Source organism: Camelus ferus, chromosome 2 (assembly GCF_009834535.1).
Source record: "Camelus ferus isolate YT-003-E chromosome 2, BCGSAC_Cfer_1.0, whole genome shotgun sequence".
In the NCBI taxonomy this organism is placed as follows: Eukaryota; Metazoa; Chordata; class Mammalia; order Artiodactyla; family Camelidae; genus Camelus; species Camelus ferus.
Genome location: NC_045697.1, coordinates 39802760 through 39821305, shown reverse-complemented (window position 1 = coordinate 39821305; position 18546 = coordinate 39802760). Strand labels below are relative to the sequence as shown.

Genomic DNA, 18546 nt, shown 5'->3' with positions numbered 1-18546 from the left:
GACTGAGGAGAAAGAAAAGTGAAATAAAATGAGGATTAACATCCTTTTTAAATGCAGTGACTCTGGAGAGAGATGCCTTCTGGTTTTAGTTGCAGATTACTGTGAAGCTCTCCGTACTTTACGCTGGGGGCAGGTGGATGGAATTATAAATCACAAAAAGAGAGTAATATATTTCACCTGTTTTAAAGCAAAATAGATGAATTACACATCATTGACCACATCGAGGCTAGGAACCTTCTGGAGAAAGGATGCAGGAATCAAGGAGGAAGATTTGAAATCTCTTTGGCAGAACTCCTCCTTTGGCATGAAAAGAAGAAACACAGTTGGTTAAGCAGGCAGTTTTACTTTTTCAGTAAGTAGTTGGGTTTTTATTTTTGAAAAAGGAAACAGAGATTCCAAAATGTTCCAAATGGTGTGGTTGGAGCCATTGGTTATAGCATTTCATTCTAAGTAACAAATCTAAATTTCTTAAGGTTTGCATAATAATTTATAAAAACTTTTTTTATATGTTAGAGTTGCACCCGGACTGGAGATACAAGATAGTTTTGCTTCAGTTTCAGAAATAAAAATATTCTCCAAATTGAATGGAAGTTTCTTACATTACATAGAAATAAAGTTATGATGAAAATATCTTAAAATCATGCAGGACTTGTTCTTTTAAGAGACCTAAAGTGCCTCTCAGATAGTACCATCTTGTTTTGCATGAAAGAGGATGTGGTGTTGAGAAAGAAGGAAAGATAGAAGAAAGACTTCAAAACAGGTGTGGTAAAATAAGCTATAATGTGTGCGGTACATGGAAAAAAGGAAGGAGAAAATTGAATTATTTTTCAAAAATTTATTTTTTTAACCTAAATGGGGAATTTAAAAATAATTTTATTTTTACTTTTACATCTACTACAAATGCCAGGAATTTTTGAAGGTGCTCTTTACATCTCTAAGTTCACTTTTAGAAGTGACAGCTTCGTAGTTGATTAGCAGTTATCTTATTGGTATTTTAACCAGATTTTTGAGATACAATGTTTGGGGAATATTCAAGCTTGCGTGATTTAAAGATATTTTATTTTCAGAAGTTTACTTTCCCTTTTGTTTTCAATAACATGAAAGTACTTTGTAGAGTTCTATACAAATATTAATTATTATTTAACTTGCAGATCTGCCAGGTGAGGTGGAACCATTCTGGCTTGTGGTACAGATGCCAAGTGTGTGACCTGTGGTGAGTTACTTAATTTCTCTGAACCTCGGTTTCCTCATCTTGTACGTGGGGATAATATGTAACTCACAGAATTGATAAGAAGATTAAATGGGAGAATCTACGTAAAGGACTCAAGATAGCTGCCTAGAGAGAGATCTTAACAAATCCTTACTGACTTCCTTCTGCTGTGATGTAGTGAGAACAAGGTGAGCCCAGGAAGTAGGAGACCTAGTTTCTAGTCTCCACTTCAATTAGTTACTTCTCAGAGGACCAAAGTTAGCTTCAGCTGCTATTAAATGAGGTTAGAACTGGAACTCTCTGTCTTAGAGGTTGGATCAAATGGACTTGTAAGGTCTCTCTAATAAGATGATCCCTTTGATGATATAACTCTGCCTCTTTACACATTTACTACATTTAGAAACAGGACTTGCAGGTGTCGGGGGCATGTGTTTCTATGTGTGAATCAGTAAGTGAACTAGTTTTATTGTTAAGTCAGGGTGGATGTGGAGGAAAGTCTGGCTAACTGTTGAGATTGCCTCACCCATCCCTCCTGTCTCTGGCTAACGTAGGTTCCAGTTGCCTGTAAACATGGCCAGTGATTCAGCTAATATGAGCTCACTACTGCAACATCTTTTAACATTTGTTTTCAGAGTTGGAGTAGGAATGTAGCTTGGCTTTGTTTTATTTCAGTGATAGTGTAGCATCCTGTTTAAGAGCATGGACTTTGGAGTCAGGTAAGATTTGAGTCCTGCCTTTGCCACTTAAACTAAGTTTCTACCACAGCTGGTACTTACTTACACATTCTTGGGCAAATGACTTCACCTTGCTCAGTCTTGAGGTTATTGTAAAGGGCAAATTAAATGATCTAAGTAAAGTTTTCAGCACAGACTCAGACACACTGTAGGCTTGCAGTAATAGTAACTATTTCTTTGTCTTTATTCAACAACTATTTATTGAGTCCCTACTTTGTGCCAGACACTATTCTAGTCTCTGGGGGTAGAGACATGAACGAAAGAGGCTCAGTTCTTCACAGAGCTTCACACAGCTTCCATTCCCCTACTCTAGCACTGAGAAACACCAAGTGGATGACAGCTTGGGTTGTAAAAGGTGTTCTACTTTCAGAGCTGCTAAAATGTGGTGAGAGGAGAGTCCATTTTGGAATGGAGGAAATACATTGTTGTTGTTGGGTTTTTGTTATTGTTGTTATTGCATTGGGATGTTTACCTCACATTACCTGGCAAGCAGAACTGTTAACAAATTTAGATTGTGGGAGTTCTGGTTTTCTCAGATTTAGATTCAGTCCTCTAGGCACTTAGGAAGCATCTCTGAGCTCCTGCCTGTATTGTGCTGGGAAGGGGAAATAGAGAGATGATGAAAACCTGGTTCTCATCGTGGAGAAGCGCTCAGTCCGCACATGGGCGGGGAATTGGTGGGTAAGATGCAGGAAGCAGTGATCCTACCTCAATAGTACTTCTCATTTTTTCTTTATTGTGAAGTATCTGTGAGTGTGAAGCAATATGTGTGGTAGATATGCTGAGAAACAGCAGTAAAAGGGCCGGTCAGCTGAGCTACTGAAGCTCCCATTGTGCTCCTTGTGGGTTGTACCCTCCAGCTCTACACATACAAAGATCTCTCTTAATCTTTGTATTGATCTCTTTTTTGCTTTTCTTCATGGCTTTACCACCACTAATATTTTTATCTCTAAATACCTGTTATACTTGTGTTTGGACTTTGCAAAAATGCCTCACACTCTGCATTCTTCTGTGACTCCCCCCGACCCAACACTGTTTTTAAGATTTAGCTACACTGTTGTTTGTAGATGGAATTCATTTATTTTTCACTGCTGTTCAGTGTTCTGTTTTATCATGTGCTGTAGTTTATCCATTTTCTTACAGATGGACATTTGGGTCGTTTTTGTTCTGTGTATTTCAAACAATCCTGAAATGAAGATTCTTGCGCATATATCTTGGGGTACAGATTCATGAATTTCTTGCTGTATTGTACAGTAAGATAGCCACTGCCATATGTGACTACTTGAATTAAAATAATTAAAATTAAATAACATTAAAATTCAGTTCTTCAGTCACATTAGCCACATTTCAGGTACTCAGTAGCCACATGTGGCTAGTGGCTACCATGTTGGACAGTACAGATGTGTAACATTTCCATCATCACAGGAAGATCTCAGTTGCCAGATTTTACCCATCTGTGTATCTCCAGCTCTCAGCGTAGTGAAGGAGCATCACGGATACCGGGTAGTTTGGACAGTGCTGGTCATATACCTAGGAATGAAATGACTGCTGTGGGGTGGTTACATCTTCACCTTCACTAGGTGATGCCCACTTATTTTCCACAGTGATTCTGCCAGTTTACACTCCCATCAGCTGTGGGTAAGTGTCCTGGTTGCTCTATATCGTTGACTTAACACTGTCAGACTTTTTAATTCTTGCCAGTCTGGTCAAGTGTCTTTTGAAGGCAGCCCGAAGCTTATGCAGGCAATGGAGTGCTCATTCTCATAGTTTTACAAAGCGCAGCACCGGGCAGTAAAGAAGGCCCCACCTGTGCAGGGCTCATCAGGGAGGGGTAGGAATGTTTCCTGTGTTGGTAAAAGGGCCTGAGGACCAAAGTCCAGCTGAAGTGAAGGCGAGGGAGGAAACAGCAAGGAGTGGGTTCACGTTGTTGAAAACTTCTCTCTGCCTTCGGTGCCATTTCTGCCTATGGTAGTAAACTTTTTGACAATGAAACATGTCATTAGAATAAATCTTTTTGTTACTGGAGTTAATTCTGCATTTGAGTTTGGGCTACAAATTTCTTTAAAGCTTGGGTTTGGGGAGTGTCTGCAGAGCCCTGAAGCCTTGGACATTCCCTTTTCCTGCTGTTGAAGGAAACCCTCCCTTCCCATACACCAGTCAGGCGATGGCTTCTGAGCTTATTTGAAAGGAAGCTTATCCCTGTTAACACATGAGATGAGAAGTCCTGCCTGAGTGTTATTTAGGTGTCAGTGACATTCAAACAAAGAAAATAAGAATCAGTTGTTAGGCTGATGTTTGCATAGTCTGATTAACAAGACAAAGTTTAGGAATCCCAGCTTGTCTTTTAGCATTCAGCTCACTAAGATGATAAAAGATTTATCTCCCCTCCCCCTACCACCCCTTTGTCCTCCCCAGAGTGTAAAAGAAAATGCGTTGAAAAAACTTTGTCCTAGCAACCTCGGATGTCCTTTGTGAGCGTTATGACTGATGGAGGTAGTGCTGCTTTGCCATCGTGCAAATTTGGTGGAACAGCAGATGCCAACCACAGGGGAAAGGAGTCACTCCCCTAGCCTGTTTTGGGGCTCCCCTGTTTGCTGAGGTCCCAGAAAGAGCACCGGGAGTGGGAGTAGCAGTGTCTACAGCAGCTGACTTCATTGACCACTTACACTGTATGCCCTCTTTACGGACATTCTGTCGTTAGTCCTCATGACAACCCTGTCACTCTCCTTGCCACTTTGGCAACAGGAAACAGGCTTAGAGTGTTTAAATATCTTTCCCAAGTCTTCGCAGCTAGCATGTGGTTAATTCTGGGGCTTGAACTTTAGTCCTTTGGACCCTTAAGCCCTACTAAGATTATCCTGAATCTTTTACCAAAAATAGATGAGGAGAAGGACTGGGAAAAGTACCAGGTGTGACATGCAGGGGATGGACCGCCCAACTTTCTTCCTTTTCTTTTGTGTTGGGGAGATAAGAGGCAGGAAAGGGGTGGGCTGGATTGAAGCACCTGGGACAGCTGAGGTGGTGTAGATGCTGAGTGCTGTCCTGTGTTCTTCTGTCGCACCTTTTGTAACTGTGTGTCTTGAAGGGAAATAAAAGATTCTACTTCAGTAGAAGCAAGGGAGAGATGGTGAGTGAGGAAAAATGGGTGGGAGGACACAGGAGATCAGAATGCCAACTGATAAAAACATCGCTGGAGCTAGACCTTTGAATTCGCGGACACCAGTAGCTACGAGGTTCGGGATTCCACCAGAGTGTGCTCTCTTAATGGCTGGCTTCTCTTCCATGAACTGAACCTCTCTCTTGAGAGCTAGATGATTTTAGCGCCTGCTGCTCTAGTTTTGGCAGAGCATTGTGATGAGCCAGACTGTATTTGCAATTAGGGTTAATAATCCATTCATAGAAATTACATCTTCTCTGTGGTTGCAGTTTAGTTACCTCCAATTAGTTTTCATTTGACTGCTTGAAGATTGCATTGCTCAGGTGGGAAGGGTTTTAACAATAGTTCTATTTATATTTCTTTACAAATAATTTCTATTAGTTAATCAGGGATAAGGCCATACTTCAGGCTGCTTATCCAGGCTTGTAGTTGGCCAAAGTACTCAGAGTTCAGCTGACGCTTAAGGACTGACTCATCCTAAACAAACTTACAAGATGCTGATAGATGCAGGATGCCAAATTAATGGTGAGAAGTAGAAATGCCAAGAAGGCTGAGATGCTTTGGTCACTGGGTCACGGTATGCTTTGCCAGTAGTGGGATCTACCTTGGAAACCAAGTTATTTAAGGTTGCTTATTAATCATGAACTCTCAGCAGGGCAAGTAGCTGGGTGAGTTTAGTGACTAATGTTATGGAGTCTAATCTGCCCATCTGTACTCTTGGGCAATAATTACTTAGCAGATGAAATAGTCGGGGTGACTGGTTATGATACCCTTTCTCTCTGGATGGTGCTGGAGGTATTGACAAGTCCTGACTATTTGGCTGTCCATTTCCTAGACTCCTTACACAGCAAACTAGTCAAGCGTACATATTCTGGGCTTAAATCCTATCTCTGCCACTACCCAGTTGTGCAGCTTAGCTAAGTACTTCAACACTTTCTGTCTCATTTTATTTTCTTTTTCTTCATTTTTTTAAAATTTTACTTTCTTCATCTGCGAATTAGAGATGATAATAGCCGTACTTACCTCATGGAAGAATAAATGATTTAAAATCTGTAAATCATGTAGAAAAGTGCCAGATGCAGTGTAAGCTCAGATGTAGTCTTACCTGCTATTATTGTTAAAAAGTCATCTTATCAGCCAGGAGTTTTTAATTTCAAGTGACAGAGATCCAGTTCAAACAGTCTTAAACAGACAAGGGAACTATCAGGCTGTATAGAGTTGATTCTTATCATTCGTGGTAAGTAAGTTCTATGAAGTTGCTGTGAACCCAAATTAGTAAAGACTGAGCCATTGCTCCCAGGGAACCACGGGGTTAGTTAGCTTCCTGTCAAAAGCCTCCATCAACAGATCAATACATAACCTTGTTTTGTGTGTGCTTAAGTGTGTTGCTGTTTAGATGCCTTATTTGATATTTATTTCTTACAAATGATTAATTCTGTACAATATTTCTTTGTAATAAAACACTAGTCAGGAAGCATTTTTAGCATTTTCCTGACCCTGGCTAATGTGATGGTAAATTTCTTTGGCTTTCAGCCTTACAACGTGCTGTCCACTCCGTGCTGTAATCAGTCATCAGTCCCGAATCCACAGATTCAGTTGCTCTTCCGTCTTTTCTGTAGCTTCATTATGAGCTCACTGTAGCTGTTACTTTGGCACTTTCCAGTGGCCCCATGTACAGATCAGTGAATTTCCTCTTTTTTCGTTAGCATTGATCTCACAGCCAACAGCGCTGGAACTTAGGCATGAATGAAGCTCATTAATCACATGTGTTTTCTTTGCAAGGCACATCACGGCCTTCTTGTACTTAGGAACACTAGACAGTACTTCAGCGTTATGCTTGGGGGCCATTTTAAACAGTGAAATCACCACCAAAAAACGTGAAAGAATGAAAAATATGGTCATAAGCAGATGAAAAAAGAGCACTTGCTTTCAGTATGCGAGTTGAAACAAGAAGGTAGAACATTGTCTTGTTTGACTCCAGCTGGGACATGCACACAGGGTGGCTCAAATTTTTCACCTCTTTTCACACTCTTGCACATTCTTCTGGGAATGACTGCAGAAATACTCTGAGCATTGATTTTGAGGTTACAAATCAATTTCAGTGAGTAGGCAAACTCACTAGGATGGGATAATGAAACTCAAGTATACTCAGGAAGGTGGTGGTGCTGGCTCCAGGTAAGAGAAGATCCAAGGCTCAATCAGTGTCCCTGAGACCCTTGCTGTCTCTTGTCTTTGAACCTCTCTGGCTGGTAGCTTCATAATGTGTTACAGGTATCCTCTGTGGCAGGGGAGGTAGCTTCCAGCAGCTTTAGTTACCCTTTAGAGGCAAAAGGCAGGCTTCTATCAGTGCTGAATGGAACTTAATGGGGAAGAACTCTGGCCACGTGGGTGCGTGAACCTATCCCTGCACCAATCACAATGGCTTAGGGGTGGCCTTTGATTGGCTTGGCCAGGGGTAGAGTTTGTTCCCAGATAAAGAGGGACTTGGGGAGAGAGATTAGAAGACAAAAAAAACAGGCAATAACACCCTTGAGGAAGTTATTTTAAACTAACCTTCATTCTTCAGAAAGGATGCACCACATTAGTTACGGCTTTCTTTTACATTAAGTGCGTTTCAGTCATGGCCTCTCTCCCCGCTCCACCCCCATTTTAATGGATGAATAGTGTTCCATTGTTTTTTTATTGATGAGTACTATCCAGGTTGATGGACATTTGGGTTGTTGCCATTTTTATTTAGTATAATAAAACTACTGTGAGCATTGTTTATAGAGCTTTGTGTATGTAGGTGTGCAATTATAGCTTTTTTTTTTTTTATTAAAGTGTAGTCAGTTTACAGTATTGTCTCAGTTCTGGTGTACAGCATAATGTTTCTGTCATACATACATATATTCATTTTCCTATTGTTTTTCATTATAGGCTACCAAAAGGTATTGAATATAGTTTCCTGTACTGTACAGTAGAAACTTGTTGTTTATCTATTTTATATATAGTAGTTAGTATCTGCAAATCTTGAACTCCCAATTTATCCTTTCCCAACCTCGGTAACCATAAGTTTGTTCGTTTTTTATGTCTGTGAGTCTGTTTCTGTTTTGTAGGTAAGTTCACTTGTCTTTTTTTTTTTTTTTATATTCCACACATGAGTGATATCATATGGAATTTTTCTTTCTCTTTCTGGCTTACTTCACTTAGAATGACGATCCCCAGGTCCATCCATGTTGCTGCAAATGACATTATTTTATTCTTTTTTATGGCTGAGTAGTATTCCATTGCATAAATATACCACAACTTCTTTATCCATTCATCTGTCGATGGACATTTAGGTTATTTCCTTGTCTTGACTATTGTATATAGTGTTGCTATGAACATTGAGGTGCATGTATCTTTTCTAATTAGAGTTCCCTCTGGATATCAATCATAGCTTCTTGATACCATATTTCTAAACACACTGTACTTGGCTGGTTAAGGGGATGGCTTAATGGTACAGCTGCCTAATCTCATTCATTATCTCTTAATTCTGACTACTTTCACTCTCAGGGGCAGCTTTATTTTCAAGTTTCTAAGATATCCAGTGTTGTGTGCTGACTACAGTTTAGTCATTCTACATGTTTTTGTGTGTGTTCTTGCTCCTGTAGGTGACATGGAAATCTGTGGGTGGCAGTGTAGCCCAGCGGGGAGTGTGGACGTTGGCAGCAGGCCTGGATTCATAGCCAGGTGCTGTTCCTTCCAGCTTTGTGACCTTGGGCATGCTTCTTAATCTCTCTGAGCCTTGCTTTATCTGAAAATGATGCCAAAAATAGTACTGAGGGCACAGGGTTGTTGTGAAGATGAAATGAGATAATGATATAACATGCTTATTAGCACAGTGACTGTGGCACGATAAGCGCTGTGATACTGTTCATAGCATTATTGATAGGAGAGATAAGACAAACAGCAGTTGAGCAAATTGAGAAAATTAAATTGACTAGATTATGTGATCTTGCTGCTCTTTTTAAATGTCTATCCTCCCTCCCCCTGCCCGCCCCACACCCAGTTTGCATTTTCTCTCCTTCCCTCCTTCCAGTCATTGCATTTAACTCAAAGAATAACATTTAAGCTGAATATTTTATTTTAGTTTTAGAATCTACCTTGGAATAAAAACCACAAGCAGAACTTTCTGATTAAGACAGTAAATTGACATTCAGCTTTATATTTTACTTTGGGCCTTCTTATGCCTTTCCTGAAAGATTCCAGAGTTCAAAGAGTTGATCAGATAGTATTTATCATAGGTAGTCAAGTAGCATTCCATTGTTTGGAAACACCACACTTTATTTCCTCAATTGATGGGCATTTGAGTTATTTCTGCTTTTTGGTATTATAAACAATGCTGCTGTGAACATTCATGTATGTTTTTTGTGGACATATGTTTATAATTCTCTTGGGTATACTATACACATAGGCGTGAAACTGCTGGATCCCAAGGTAACTGTGTTTAGCCTTTTGAGGAACTGTCAGTCTGTTTTCCTTTTTCATTCCCACCAGCAGTGTAAGCTCCAATTTCTCCACATCCTCCCCAGCACTTGTTATTATCTGTTTTTTCTGACTGTAACCATCCTAGTGGGTGTGAACTGGTAGAGCGAGATGAACTTTTGTTTTAGTATGAAAGAGAAGGATGAAATTTTAAACGATAGTGAAACTTTGGTCTAGAGTCAGCCATAATCAATCAGCCAAAAGTCTATTGAGCACCTGCTAAATCAAAGAGGTATAGGTTGTGCTGTGGTCTCCGTCTAAGGCAATTAAAATCTGGCTAAGGAGTTAAGTTATAAGAGACAGAGAAAGTTTCCGGTAAAGGCAATATAGTAGATGTGTCAGATGGATTCAGGCTGACTGTGGCTGGAATGGTCCCCAGAGGCTCTCAGGTAGAAAGTGAAGCTTGACTCAGGTCCCAAAGGATGTGTAAGAGGAAATGGCAGAGAAGATAACATTTTCTTTCCATTCCTCTGTTTTGAGTGGTGAATTACTACTATGCATGCTAACAATAGGCTACCTAGAGAAGTTAATTAGTTCAAGAATTTTTAAAAAATTGGGCATAAAATTAAAAGGAAAGGTGCAAGGAGAAAGGACAAGGTGAAATCATGAGAATAATTTCAAAACAGTGATCACCATAATGGTCTGCAAAGATTGTTTCAACAAGTCTCCCATTCTTAGAATTCTTCATCAATGATCTGAAAACCACATTCTGCGTTCACTGTTCCTTTAGACAAACAAAATTTGTTTAGAAATGATTTTTAAATTCCTACTAAAGCACAAAACAGCATTATTATTGCAACTACTTTCAGCAATATCAGTATGTTTTATTTTGAGATACAAGGTATCTGAGGAATATTAAGGAGAAAGTTATTTTCTGAATTCATTACATTTACTCCTTAAAGTGATTTTTTTCTGATTTTTCCCCCCACCCTTTTTTACCAAGCTCTCTCTAGGCTACATGACTCCCTGAAGGACCAGAACAATGTTATGTTGGGGATATTGGTCTCTGGGCCAACCTGGGATCAGCACCAACCTGCAGGGGATTGTGGCCGAGCCACAGGTGTGTGGCTTCATATCCGACAGAAGCGTCAAGGAGGTGGCCTGTGGAGGAAACCACTCCGTGTTCCTCCTGGAGGATGGGGAAGTTTACACGTGTGGTTTGAACACCAAGGGGCAGCTGGGCCACGAGAGGGAAGGAAACAAGCCAGGTGAGTGCACCTTGTCGGCCTTGATGAGACGTGAGACAGGCTGAGGACCAGGAGGGCTGGTCCAAGGTTTCCTCACCAACTGGTGATCTTTCAGGGAGGCTCTCCTTTTGGTGAGAAGTGACGAGGTTGGGTCTGCAATTGTGACCGTGTAGATTTTGTTACACTAGCGTGGACATGTGCTGCTTTCTTTGTTACTGTCTTTTTTAGTTCAATCTGAATCAAATTAAGATATAGGACCTTCATTAAAGAAGAGCCTTGCTGTTTCTTTTTTTTCTGGATGATTTTACTCTATTATATTCACTTAGGAAACTCAATTTGGTACCAGGATGAGTATTTTTCCCCCCTGTGACTGCCTGCCTCTTTTCTCATATTTGTTCCCTCGCATAACATGTGGCTGTATTCCATAGTTCCCCTGCCCAAACGGCAGTATTAATTTTGTATATTTAATTATTAATTTTTATATTGACCCTTGGATAAAGGGCTGCCTGGCTGGTCTTGAGGATAAATTGTGAAGTATTATTTGTGGGCTGTTTCCCCATTCTTTGCCTCCAGGTTTCCTCATTGGAGCCTCTCTAAGATACCCCATCAGGCCTGCCTACCTGGAGCAATACCCAGTATTCTAGCCAGGGGCTCCTAATCTGTGGGCCCTGGACTTTGGGGATTTCAAGGAAGGGCTTTGTAGCGTGGGCTGTACGTATGTGCAACTTTAAATGTACAGTGCACCTGATACCACCTGTTTTCAAATGTAAGTAGATCCTAAAATAAAAATTCAATTAACAGTGCCACCAGTTTATAAACTGAGTTAGTAAATCCTAATCATCATGCGTTTAACCAATTAATATACACAAGTATAGTAGTTATGGGGGTGGCAGGAAGGTTTTTGGCTTTTAAAAATGATTTTCATGTTGGAAACAAGGTCTTCTTTCTCCTCCTCCTATTAAAACTCACGTGTGTCTTACGTGAAGCTCCCACGCTTGCTGTGCTTCCCCAGGTGAGCCCCGGTATCTAACACCTGCTGCCTGCAGGGGGGTTGCTGGCAGGTTCCAGCCCATCAGTGTGCTCCTTCCTGGGGGAATGTCTACATTTAAGATCCACTTTAAGAGACACTTAAGGCCCACATTTCACCTGACCCTTGGAGGACTTGTACCCACCCTGGCCAGCCTTTGAAGGGAGTGTTTTGGGGACGAGGAGGAGATCTGTCTGGTACTCCTGCAGAGACAACATGGCAGGGTGAGCTCTGGAGTCAGACAAACCTAGTGGAGGTGTTACCTGTCTCTGACTCTGTATTTCTGGGCCTCCGTTCCTTTCCTGTAAAAGAAGCCTTCTTGCTGACCTGTAGCTCTTGATGAAGTAGATTCAAATGGTAAAGAGGTCTCCACAAAGTTACCTATAGCTGCAAAGGCCGCCATCCTCCACCCCCCAACCCCGGTCCTGTCTTCTCTGTGACTCCGCCTTCTGTCGGACAGCCTCCTGCCATGTCCCACTGCGCACCTTCGTCCTGGACCCTGGGGTGAGAGGATTCCACCTGGGGTGGACAGGTGAAAAAGGAAATAAAACCTCACAGGCCAGCGACAGCGAGGATCTGTGGATGGCACCACGGTGAATGCATCTGAGTGTAATCTGACATTCTCCCAGGGAGCCTCCTGCCACAGCCCTGGGGGGGTGCTGGTGGTGGGCGGTTCCTGGGCCCCTGGGAGTGAGTGAGCAGTGGCGAAGCAGTCAGTCGGCTTCTGCCCGCACACGGCCAGCCTGCAGCCGCTCCCTGTAGGCAGAGCTGCGTGATTGCAAGAGACTGGCGCTAGAGGTGTGCCAAGAGGCTTTCAGATTCAACCACGGAATCCAGCCCATGCTTGTAATCTATATTTGGAATAAGCAAGACTCTAGTGTAAATTACAATGGATTCCAGAAATTTCTGTTGCTGGTTAAGTTCGTCTGTTAATTATAAACTCCATAGCAGCTGTGAAATAGTGCCTCTTTGAATGAAAAGATTATGTGGGTGGGTGCCTCCCTCTCTTTAATTTTTTCATTGGTAGATGTGTTCTAAGTCTGGGTACCATTGGATTTATTTTTAATCAGTGGGAAAAAGAGAATGAGCTTGTGTTGTGTGTGTGTTTATTGAGAACTGTGACCTGGAGTGCTGCTAGGCACAGAGGGGAAGCCAGTGACAGAGGGACCCTGTGTTGGGCGGTCTGTGCTGCCCTGGCCCCCAGGAACGCCATCCCCAGGGAACCCCTGCGGTCTTGGGGGAGGGAGCTCGCTAGAAGGCCGCCTCCCCAGGGAGCCTGCTCTGGGGGCAGTGGGTAGGTCTTTGATTCCAGGTCAACATCATTGCCCAGGCCAAAGGATTTCACGGGAGGGAGGATTAAAAAAAAGTGAGGGGTAGGAAAGGTGGGAGAAGGTGGTGACGTTGGGGATGTGCCAGGACTAAACTCTTCAGTTTGAACTTGTGCCTTGAGTCTGGCCAGCTGGCTGTGAAATGTCAGTTTCTATACTTTGTCTCTAACAGCTGCAAGGTACTTGAATTCTTTTTTTTTTTTTTTTTTTTTTCGGGAGGACTCCTGTACTTGCCACAGAGCAGTGGTATAAAGCCCTTCACAGTGATTTAAAGGGTTTATTTTTTTCCTCCTTGAGATCATCTAATAGTTTCCTGTTGCTTTTGCGGCTTCTGAGGCTGCTGTGCCTTCCTTGGACTCTGACTTCTTTGCTTCTCCACGCTGCCCTTATGTGACCAATGTTGTGCCTGTCTCTGTGTGGCTCGAGGAGGGTGTTTTGAGGGCATAGCAGGTACTGAAACTCCTGGTTGTGCTGGCCCTGATGTTTTCCCAGTGTGTCAGGCAGCTTAGGGTTCTAGCTTAGGTGTGTCCATGACTCATTCATTTGGGCTTCAGCCAAAGGCAAAGAGGCCTGTGATTCCCAGAAGCATTTTTAGTGGGCAGAATATCAGAGCCCTTTCTAAACTCAATGTCTAGCTTTTTTTAAAAAAAGTGTTGGATTATTACTGTTGTGCATACTCCTTTCCCAGAGGACTTTTTTCTCCTTCATTTTCACCCTCAGTTGTGGTATCAACCTTGTCTCCTCCCCTAGATCAGGGATAGTTTCAGTGCTTAGGACAATCTAGGATCATTACTAATTTCCTCATGTCTTGGCCCATGAAGTCATCTCACAATTTCCCAAGACGTACGGTTACAGAGCTGCATTACAGGAAGATGGGTGTGCCTCCTTTTTTTTTTTAAATAAAGCCAGCAAACAGCAAGTTTTCTTCTAAATGATGCTTTTTAAAAAACAACTGATAAATCTATAACTGAACGTTAATCAAATCTTGAAATATTTTATTAAATTAAAATAGAAACTGGTCACCCATAGAAAAACATTCAATAATTTTACCTCAGTTTACCATGCTTTGCTTACTCCTGCCCATCCTCAGTGTCAACACTACTCTTCAGCTGTACGGACCGCTCTCCTTTTCCCATACATACTCTGACTCCCTATATTGGGATTTTAGCATCAGCTAATCCTTGTGTTATCAGGGATGTCTGAATTTATGTAAACCTCCTCTAACCTTTCTTCCTGTCTTGAGTAGGCGAGAACTGTGGTAGGTGCAATTACTTAATCTCATTTGACTATGTTAAATTTTAAAAATTCTGCATGGACATCCCAGGAAACCTTTCCATAGCAAACCCCACAGGTAACCATTTATAAACAGACTTTTAACATTTCTGTGCCACGCTGTTTGATTCATATCTGTGGTTGGTTCCTTTTACCTCCTCCTGAGTTAGTTTCTCTCTTTTTTGCAGGTAATTTAACCCAATTCACATTCACACTTTGTATTCAATCTAGGCATTTCCATAATGCCCATCACCATATGTAACAGCTCTCCCGCCGCTTGATAAATGAGGTTTATAAAGCGGAACACCTCAAAAGCCTCAATTCCCAGGGCTGTGGATGCTGCTAACCCTGGTAGAAGAAACACTCTTAACTAGCTTATCAGGTTGTTCTCGGGCATCTGAAGGACGCAGTAACTCTGCCATGTTAATCAGCTTTTGCCGAAAAGCAAACTAGCTGAGCTGAAGGAAAGGGAAGAAACGCTGTAATGACTTCCTCACTTTGAGGTGCATGTTTCCATGGCCGTAACTCTGATATAAGAGGCAGAAGGTGCCAAAGCAAATGCTCAGATGTCAACATCGCACTTTTTAGGGGCCCATCCCTTCCTCATTAGGGAGGCTGCACGGCTTTTTTTTTTTTTTTTTTTTTTTTTTTTAGGGAGAGGGAGATAATTAGGTTTATTTATTAGTTTTTTTTTTTTTAAATCAAGGTACTGGGGATTGAACCCAGGACCTTGTGCATGCTAAGTACGCACTCCGCCACTGAGCTATGGCCTCCCCTCCAGCACAGCCCTTTCTGATGACGATGATGACAGTAGTAATCAGACCCCATGGGGTGTGTTGTTGCTTTGATAGCTCAGTGGACAGCCTTCTGGTCCAGAGGCCTAGGGATCCGGAGCAAATGCCATTTAATAATTTTATTTTCTGGTATGGCTAATTGAAAGTTACTTTTTTCAGCCTATAGTACTCAGCCTACTTTCTTTAAAGACATTTGAATGTTTTAGAAAATATATCCTTGTTAGTGAGCATGTTCTTCACTGAGATGTTTTTGTTTTAAAAATTTGCAGTTTACTTGTAAGTAATTAACACAGTGGTTTGCATTGTGATACAAGGGTCTCAGTTGATTTGTTAATTGTAAAAGTGGTTAACTATATATATTACAAGCTCTTTTCGTCTCGATGTGCTTAGCATTTTTAAGCTGATTAATCCTCATGATAGTCCTGTTAAAGTAGGTCAGAATTATTATCCCACATATATGTAAAGGAGAAGAGGAAAGAAAGTTGAGTTTGAGTCTTGGGTACTGACAGACAGTTTGGTTTTAAGAATCCTAGAATTTTGTCCACGGACATCTTTTTAACTTCAGGCTGGTTGGAAAAGCTCAATAGAGTTTTATTTTCAAGCTGTTTTTTTGTTTACATTTAATTTCCACTCAGTCCTTATAAAAGAAACAAAAAAGATGTAAACTTGGCCTCCAAGTAGCTTGTATTCTTTAATTTACCTGTTAAAGACTACATATGATCGAAGTGCTTTGATTAAAAGTACAGAGAGACAATCTCTTTCCTCTTTAAAATCATTAGATGACTGTTTGTCAGCCTGTTCTTTTATGCTCCTTAGAGTGCCGGATAATCTGGGGAGAAAGAACACATGATAATTCACATCTCAGGAGGATACGTTTTGCCTCGCAATTTACTCTTGTTGTTCCTTTATTTCCTTGAATTATTTGCGTCTTATTCAGTGATTGATTCAGCAGATATTTACGAAGTGATTAGACTACTGGATTCCTCATTTGTTCTAGATGCTGTCAGAACACCACATGTTTAGCACAGAGCTACCCTCTGGGAGTTTATAGGGAATAAGGCATATTCCTGTGAAGATTACATAATGCCGTTCGCCATGTGCCCAGCAAGAGATAAAGGTCCTAAGTGTGTCAGAATGAGGATTATAATGAAGAGTTAGGTCTATGTCAGCTCACCAACAGTGCTGACTTTTGATTTCTCAGAATGTCATCTTTTCCACCCACATACATATAAAGTTCAAGTTTATCTTAAGTTTGTGAGCTTGCAGGAGGAGTGAACTCTAGAAATTCAGAGAAGGGGCAGCTTTGGTGATGATGTCAGTGCTGCAGGGATGTTCCATGATTTTAGTAAGTCCACCCTTGAATTTTTGTGTTGCAGTCTGAATTTCATAGTTTGGTGGCTTTGATGAACTCTTGTCTAGCTTGGTGATCTGTGATCTTGACAGGTCTAGGATAAGTAAAGTGTTTCTAAATTTATCAGTCTGAATGGGGTATGTGTAGTCAGCTGCTACTTCATAGTGATTCAGGAGCTACGGAAATGTTTGTCTTTCTGAGTACACGCCCTTTGACAGCATGTAATGTTGAAATATGGGGTAACTCTCCGCAACAGATACGGTCTCATATCCTTTCAGGCTTCAAATCATTTTTTTCTCTCACTATTCAGACATGTTTTGCAGTTTCTATTTTATGTAGTTATTAAATAACTCATAGCAACTGGAATCGTTATTGTAAATGATTTTAATTTAGAGTGTTAACTAATTATGTAGGCAGTGCAATGAATAAGAGCATGGACTCTGGAGCCAGACTTAATAGTTTGGAATCCTGGCTCTGCCACTCACTGGCTGTGTGACTCTGGGAAAGTTGCTTAACCTCTCTGTATGTCAGTTCTCTTAATTGTAAAATGTGGATAATGTTAATATCTACCTATTAGGGTTGTTAGAGGATTTAGAAAGTTGTATGTCAGGTGTTTGGAATAATGCCTGGCCCAAAGTAAGCACTAAATTAGTGCTAGCTATTATTACTAGTAGTGGTAGTAGTAATTTGTCTTAACACCTTCCATTACAACTTTTTATTCTACTATTCCAGCATATTAACAAATAGATAAATTCATTACATATATATTGTATTTATACATAGATAAATAATTGAGTTAATCATCTTTATAGGTTCCCTTAACGCTGCAGGATCTGATGAGTGGTATATACCTCCAGGGGAGGAAGATGATGTAAGCTAGGGTCGTTAAGAGAGACTTCACACATTATGCTTATTTTTGTATTTTGAATTTTAGAGGACTGTCTGTTTTCTATTTTTTGGTCCTTTATCTTATTGGTCCCAAGAAAAGTACCTTGCATATATTGGGAACTCTGTAAAAATGGATTATCCATATATGGACATGCATACATTTATCTTATCTCAACACCGTGGTTAACACTGCCTCAGCATTCTGGTCCAAAATTGCAAAGATAAGGGAAGCAAATGAGGCCGCTGGGGATGTTATGGCACACAAAGGGCTATTTTGTGATGCTCCTAGAAGATTTGGCAACACTTGGCCAGGTGACTTGATCTCGCCACAGGTTCGAAATTAGACTGCAATCCATTGATGCTTGAGCCCCACTGAGCTCTGTGGGCAGTTACTTTAGGCTTCCGTTTAGCTTTGATAGGGGTGGATCTTTGGACAGGGATATACATGACCTGAAAGAAGGTAAGTGGTCTCCTTCCTGCATTCTGCACTTGCCTAAGAAGAGATCATTTTGGAATCTGAACCTGTCTGATCCTTTTTTTTTTTTTTTAAATGGGCCTGTATAAGTCAGGATGCTTTCAGCTGCAAGTAACAGAATACTAAACTAAATGTGGCATGAACAACAAGTAAAATATCTGATCTCACATTGAAAGTCCATAGAGAGATGTTTCTAGGATTGGTTAAGTCAAGGGCATACTGACACCGTCAAGTACCTGGGTGCTTCCCATCTTTCTATTCTGCCATCTTCAGTTTGTTGACTTTCTTCCTTGGGCTTGTCCCCTCATGGTCACCAGGTGCCTGTCGCAGCTCCAGGCATCACATCTTCACTGTGTTCAAAGGCAAACAAGAAGGGGAGTTACTTGCATCACCTTTCAAAATGGGGCAGATCTTTCCCAGGAACTCCTAACATCTTCTTTACTCTCATTGGCCAGGCCTGGGTTACATGCTTACCCTAGACCAGTCACTGGCATGCCTGATTAGTGAAATAAGAATCATCTGATTGGCATAGTCAGGACTCATCTCCTGGGCCTCAGGAGGGGCCCAGCGGCCCTGAGGGTTCTGGTGCAAGGAAGCAGTGGGTGATAGCTGACCGG

General features: G+C 41.3%; 1 protein-coding gene across 8 annotated transcripts in view; it reads left to right on the top strand.

Annotated features, from left to right (window-relative positions):
- HERC3 (HECT and RLD domain containing E3 ubiquitin protein ligase 3) overlaps positions 1-18546 on the top strand; it is a 114419-nt gene that overhangs the window by 1352 nt on the left and 94521 nt on the right. For 4 of the 8 annotated variants that reach the window (XR_004326544.1, XM_032498150.1, XM_014557533.2 and 1 more), the window contains exons 2-3: positions 1152-1213; positions 10551-10815. Coding sequence is in view for 4 of the 8 variants with exons in the window: in XM_032498150.1 (XP_032354041.1) it covers positions 10590-10815 (226 nt within the window). In the remaining 4 variants the exon portion in view is untranslated. Of the gene's footprint in view, positions 1-188; positions 353-1151; positions 1214-10550; positions 10816-11367; positions 11561-18546 lie in introns of those variants that run through there. The other 4 variants (XM_032498154.1, XM_032498179.1, XM_032498183.1 and 1 more) reach the window with 4 other exon arrangements.